We start from the raw sequence: 7020 nt of genomic DNA on the forward strand, positions 1-7020 counted from the left end.
GTAACGGAAGCGATGGGTGGTGGTGACAGTGGCAACGACATTAGTGATGATGGTTAGTGGTGGTGGGTGGGTGGGTGGGTGGTGGAGGTGGTGGTGGTGGGTTGTAGTGGAGGTGGTGGGTAGTGGTGGTGAAGGTTGTGGTGGAGGTGGCCGCGAGTAGTGATAGAGATTTTTCATATTTAATGTTAAAAATGAAAAGAGTAATATGATAATATTCAACACTCTCACTTGAAGGAATTTGAATTTCCTCATCTTTTAGATGGAATTTATTTTCCCTTAATGGAAGGAAAGTTGGACACATTTAGGAATCCAATTCATTCTCAAAACTTGAACCAAACATAGGAAAGTGATGAAATTAAAAATCCAATTCCTTCCGATTCCAACAGATTCCAGCGAACCAAACGACCCATTAGGGTTTATAGTTTACTCCTACAATATTAAAGTATACAAGTTAAAAATGATTTTAAAGAATGAACGTAGATCTACGATCTAAATCCCGCTCTGATACTATGTGCACAACCTTAATATCTAAATTAATTAACGCTAGAGTATTTAAATTTAGAAGAATACTATTATATCATAAATCTGGAAGAACCAAATGTCTAAGTCTTTCTAGGGTAGGACTTGAATGAAAGTCTTAAACACACAAAAAAAATAACAAAAAAATGAATGCAAGCATATTAATATTACAATATTTCATAAAATATTTTAGAATCTAGCTGAAGATGATTCCCTAACATTGGAAGTACGACCACTTTCACAAAAAACTTTGTAGAGAACCGGAATGTTTATACATATGAAAAGTGGCAAGCTCATGTAAAAACATCTCCTTTTATTATAGAAGGCAATACAACTTAGCACTCCAACTTTAGTTCAAATTCAACTCCACTCCTCTGATTTACAATGCATTACTTTTACCCTTTCATCTTCTCTCAGCTCCAAACAACCCTCAACAATGCCAATAATTATGACAAAAATCACCATATTATATGTTTTAAAATAAAGATTGTGAATCTGGTGCAATTTAAATATCTTGTTTGAAATCTAATTAGGTAAAAAAAGATGTTTGCAATCTACTACTACTATAGCGTCCCAAATTTCAAGCCAAAATTTTTCGTTTTTAAATAAAGGTAGCCATTCCAATCTCATACCCAATGTATGACAAAACATTCATTTGTTCAAATATGTCAAAATATAATCAAACCAGAGTAAAAATAACGATATTAAAGTTAAATCAGAGGACATGTCCAAAACAAATCCATCGATACCATGTAATCAAATTGTCCCCCCCCCCTTTTCCGCGAGAACGACCTGAAAACATATAAACTTAAGTAAGTAAACACAAAGTTTAGCGAGTTCTCGCAGATACCACATATCCAAGTGAATGTTATGGTTCCCCCATAGTCTTACACTCACTTTTGATGTTGCAGTCTTTCTTGCTATGTTCCCTACATAGTCTTTTATGAAGTGTTATGGTCCCCTATAGTCTTTCATACAGATGTTATAGTCCCCCACAATATTTCATATGAGTGATATGGTCCCCCATAGTCTTTCATACAAGTGTTATGGTCCCATATAGTCTTTCATACAAGTGATATGCTCCCTCACAGTCTTACATACAAGTGTTATAGTCGCCTCATAGTCTTTCATATAAAAGTCACAAAGACAATCTATCATATCATGCAACATAGTGTCCTACATAGTATAGTGAGAAAACTCATCTGAGACCTAATACCAATCTGAGACCAAAACCTCAGTCTAACACTCAAATCCATCAAAGTCTGACCAAATGTCAAATTAGTAAAATTGGTCAAAAAGTTAACAATCAACGTCCTATGCACGACGTATCTCATAACCTACTCCCAATGCAGCTACACTCGGTGTCCACTAACCTATGCTTGGTGTAACACTAAAAGATAAAATTGTTTGGTCTCTCTATTCTACATGCAACATAGCTCATAACCTATGTGCGATATAGCAATTGATCATTATATCCCTTTTGTTAAGTGCTTAAACTATAAAGAAAATGGTTGATTCTTTCCAGAATCATTCAAAACAAGCACTTAATGGATAAATCTTCCAACTTTATCCATTAACAAGCCTCTAAATTACAATTCACTAACCCTAGATCCAAGATACGTCCAAAAGTTTAACAACCTCCATGCATGGATCATGTAACATCCCAAAAATCAAGGTGAAAATTTTCATTTTCAAACCAATCCAAAACCATAAATGTATAAAAAAACCTAGTTTTTAATAGTCGTAAACATGAATCAGAGTATCCCAAAATCATAATCTTAGAAATACAGAATGATGTGCATTTGAATCCTTCGCCTTGCCCCTATTCTATGAACTACCTGAAACCATAACAATCATACTGGAAGCCAAAGCTTAGTGAGTTCCCCCAAAGTACCATGTACAACCAAACAAATAACAACATGCATATATGAGCCTCCAGCCTGACTAGACCGCCTCGCAGGCCTACAACTTATCTAGATTGCTCTCTGGCCTTCGGCCTGGACCATCTCATAGGCCTTCACTCTATCCAGACAACCCCAAGTATCTTAGCCTTCAACATAAATTAGGACCGCCTCAACCCAACAAACCATAGCATGTCGACATATACAATAACAATCAATAACCAACAAGTATGGGTAATCATACAACTTTACCAGTCTAACACATAACTAGTGAATATAGGTAATCATACAGATCTACCAGTCTATCATATAACCACTATAACATCATCTAATATACCATGATACATAATCCAGTCGACTGACATTGGTACCTTCAACCCACAAGTACAGTGAGAAAAACTAATCTCACAGTCTGTAAAATAGCAAAACAGATCACTGCTCCAAACGTTGACTTTACTGGTTACCTATACACTAAATAGGGACCTAACTCAAACTACTATTCAAAATACCTAAAATTCCCCTAAGTCCAACTGGGTCAAATTCCTAGTCAACAATCAAAGTCAAAAAGTCAGATGGTCAATACAAGTTGAGTATGCCCTTGTACTTAGTCACTATGCTTGGCGTAGAGAGGCCCTTCGCGGTCACGAGGCTTGAACCCGGTACACGCAGCGTACCACTAGGTACACCCAATGGACTAGCATTGAACCCAAAACTCCTCGTTTATTCCTTAATACAGAAAGCCAACTCATCAACCTTCAGATCTAGGCAAAATAGGATGTCTTAATGGATAAACTCTCTGACTTTATCCATTTGCATGGATACAAAAGGGTATAAATTCAAACCCTAGGTCCAAAATTCATCCAAGGCTGTAAAACTCATGCATGGCTTATTGATAGTGACCAAGCTCTCGTTTTTATGACTCCATAAGCTCAATACTACATAAAACTACACTTTAAGGACCTAGAGTAGCTTATACTCTACTAGACCAAGACTATGGGACCAAAAATGTAAACAAACACTAGACTAGCAAGATCTTAGCAAATAAAACATCATGTTCCAATCTTTATACCTTATGAGGATGCTTGCGAGTAAGATACTTCTGGATCCAAGCTGCCTTGAACTTCCAAGTTAGTCTACCACCTTCTTCCTCCTTCACAAGCACGTAAGTACACACTTTCAAGCTCAAAACAAACACCAAGGGAGTAGGGTTTGCAAGGGACGTTTTTAGAAGATGGAGGCTGATAGGGGAAAGGTCTAAAAGGAGGTAATAGGGAACTACCCCCTTTGAGGTTTGAGGACAACGCCCCAACAAGAAAATTTTGATCTAACATGTTGCAAAGTTGCCTACACCACAACTGTAGTAGCAGTTGTGGTGCGGTCTATGGTGCTCAACCTATACCAAATGGTACTGTTTTGGGTTAGTAGGACTTAGCCCACAAGTAGTCCTAGATTAGAATTTGCCATTATAAAAAGATATTGCCGTACATTTGTAACTCTAAACAGAAAGCGAGTGTGACAATTGTATTCAACAATCATAATAAAAATTTATGTAGTTCTCCAGTGGATTAGTATAGTTACTCCGATCGTATGAATCACGTTAGTTTCCCGTGTTGCTAGATTTTTTTTTCCGGTATCTTTACTGTGTGTATTTACCGCATATTTATCCAAACAAAGGAGACCCATTCTTTTTTAGCAAGTGCACTGCGAACATATAGAGCTAGACCGAGATCAACCCAATGCAGATTTGGAGAATACACTTAAACCCATTGATTTTCAGGGAAAAAAAAGTCGAAATCCAATAGTATATAGTACTCTTGTTGTATCAATTGAAGCGAATGGAATAATGAATGTGTTTCAAAGGAATTGTCTGCAACACAAATCTCAAACTTTGGTGTATTTTATGTTTTGTGTATTTTCTTTATTTCATTTGAAGTGTATTGTTATAAAAACACATTGTATCTGTATAGTTTCTTTTCTTTCCTTTATATGTGTATTTATGGAACACAATTCAGCATAAGTGCATAATATAAATACCCAACAGTTAGCTTTATTTACGTTAGCTTTAGTTCCAATCCAAACTAAGACCGTATATATATGTAACCATCTGATAGATATTTGTTGTTTAGTTCGTTACTCTTCTCTTTATATATAATTATGTATCTAATGAGACGATCAAAATAAAAATTAATGAAATCAAATATCGTCAACTTTTCTTTTTCTTTATGGGGTGCCTCATTTCCATTTAGATCTTCAATTGAGAACAAGTTTTTGTTTCTTCATATATGTACACGAAAGTAAAATTCATTAAAAAAGAGAAAAAAAAAACTATTTATTCTTATTTTATTAATGAACTAACTAATATCTACAGAAGAATTCAAGAAATCTTGTTCGATGAAAGTTGGTGGGTTGATCCTCTCAACAAACACATCCAATGCTTCCTTCATCCACCAACTCTGGCATACCTCTCTTGCTTCTTCTACCTTCATCTGAAAAAAAAAATCATTTTATTTCATTAATTCAGAATAAATTGTTTTATTTTTCGTAAGTTTTAGTTTAATATACGTATTTCTTGCATGCCATTTCTGCATCATCATTTTGCCATAGCTTGTAGTGGGTGATCAGTGTTAAAACGAAAAGTTATCTTCATTTCTTGTAATTAACTATAATGTTTCCAAAACCCTAAAACCCACCGGAAAACTGTGTCGGAAAACTTCTATAAATATTTTTTATAAACACATGAACAAGAAAAGTTGATCAATACGTACCCAAACTCTTTGCCGGAGATTTTTCTCCGGCCAAAGTTCAAGCTGTTCAGCGACGAGCATCGGAAACATGTACCCTTCATGGTATATTCCTTGGCTTTTGCTCTTGAACATCCATTTTCCTAATTCACACTGCATTTTGCATCATAAAATTGTCACGTAAACTTTTATTTTCTACAGATCTAAGTGACCTTTTAATAAAATTAAATAAAAAATGAGTATTCACTATTCAGTAATATAGACCTCGACTATTCCAACTACACCGGCTTCTTCGAAGCACTCCCGTGAAGCAGCTTCTTCGACGGATTCATCGAGCTCCCAACCTCCCTGAAGTTGTCGTTATCGAGAGTGTCAGAATTTTTTATTATTGCAGATAAAAGAATAAATATAATAAAAAAAAAAACTTTTGAATAGTCTTCCGTTAATATTTATTCAAATCAAGTGGCTTTCGTTTTCTCTTTATATTTTGTATATAGTTTAAATATAAACTTATATAAAAAGAATTCACTAAATACCTTGGGAAACATCATAGCATGGCCTTTCTGCGAGCTGATAACGAGGACTTCAAGTTCACCATTTTCATTTTTATACCTATACGGAATACATCTGCAATAATTTTATAAAATATATATTAAATTATATTATCATAAATCTAATATGAGTTTAGCAGTTATAAATTTATTTCTTTTTCATTTACATCTATGTTCGAAACCCATGTTTCAATACACGAGATTTCTATTATTAATATTTATTTTTACTTTTATTTTTTGAATTTTACGAGCTGATAAAAATACGAAATGCAAATGAGTTTGAGTAGACAAATAAACACTGAAAACGTAAAATACCCGACAACAAGTCGACGACCCATGTCATAGCGTTGCAAATCACGTCCGGATCTTGAAACCAAACACATCATCTTCAATTTTCAGTTTTTCGTGCTACTTGAGTTGAAGCGAAAAAACGATTTGAGGAGAATAAAAACAGTAAACTTGTGTATATATTTTGTTTGTTTCTTTTTTCTTTTCTTTTTTTGAAATTTGAGTGGATAAGAGAGAGTTATGAAGGAGGAATGGAGGGTGTTGGGGGGTTTATATAGGAAGAGGAAGGGGGTAGTGATGTAAAAATCGAATATTAGAAGATGGTGGGCGGATGTCGTAATCAAAAAACACCTACGGGACACGGTTGCGTTACTGTAAATCGAATATTTTACATACACATACGCACACACTAAACATTTATTCATGTTCCAACTGTATCATTTACACCTACAAAAATAATTATAACAGCCATTATTCAAAAGTTTTTTTATAAAATAATGAAAAAATTAGAAAAACGACCAAAATAGCCAATAATTTTTAAAGTCATATATATGCAAATCTATGTGGTTTGCTGAAAATATGTATTTCATTTTTAAAAAGCAAAACCAAGTAGTTTTGTCATCCGGTAAAAATGACGACGCCTACGAAAAAATGAGGTCATTTACGAAAATCTGTCAAAATAATGTATTTTCTAAAAAAAAATTTATTGCCTTGTCATGTTATCTACGAAAATCAATAACCATATTGTGAAAATCAAAATTCATACAAGGGAATTTCGTACAATGTAGGGCAACAAAATATGAGTAATAACATTCTAGAAGAGTATTTTTATTGTTGTTTATATCGTGATTTATGACAGTTAGAAAATAAGGAATTGATATATTTTATATCATTTTTTAAAAACTTTGACGTTGAAATTCAGTTAGATATAAATTTGCTAGATTTATACAATTTGCTCAAATAAAACAATTTTGGAAGACATACCTAATATAAGTGTGTCTTTCTGATACCTAATATTAA

General features: G+C 34.0%; 1 protein-coding gene across 1 annotated transcript; it reads right to left on the bottom strand.

Moving 5' to 3' along the window:
* Nucleotides 1–4618: 4618 nt before the first annotated feature.
* LOC145007970 (nudix hydrolase 17, mitochondrial-like) lies at nt 4619–6249 on the bottom strand. Its single transcript, XM_078966581.1, has 5 exons — nt 6028–6249; nt 5698–5788; nt 5426–5509; nt 5186–5314; nt 4619–4906 (listed from the first exon to the last, which is right to left on the bottom strand). The coding sequence occupies exons 1-5, from the start codon at nt 6096–6098 to the stop codon at nt 4772–4774; spliced, it is 510 nt and encodes a 169-aa protein (XP_078822707.1). The 5' UTR covers nt 6099–6249; the 3' UTR covers nt 4619–4771.
* Between the last annotated feature and the right edge of the window lie 771 nt (nt 6250–7020).

Source organism: Lactuca saligna, chromosome 8 (assembly GCF_052625555.1).
Source record: "Lactuca saligna cultivar CGN05327 chromosome 8, ASM5262555v1, whole genome shotgun sequence".
Taxonomy (NCBI): Eukaryota; Viridiplantae; Streptophyta; class Magnoliopsida; order Asterales; family Asteraceae; genus Lactuca; species Lactuca saligna.

Coding starts and splice junctions, on each gene's coding strand:
- LOC145007970 (XM_078966581.1), bottom strand. CDS start 6,098: ATGATGTGTTTGGTTTCAAGATCCGGACGTGATTTGCAACGCTATGAC. Junction 5,789..6,027: donor GGTCGTCGACTTGTTGTCGG/GTATTTTACGTT, acceptor AAATTATTGCAG/ATGTATTCCGTATAGGTATA. Junction 5,510..5,697: donor ATGCTATGATGTTTCCCAAG/GTATTTAGTGAA, acceptor CGACAACTTCAG/GGAGGTTGGGAGCTCGATGA.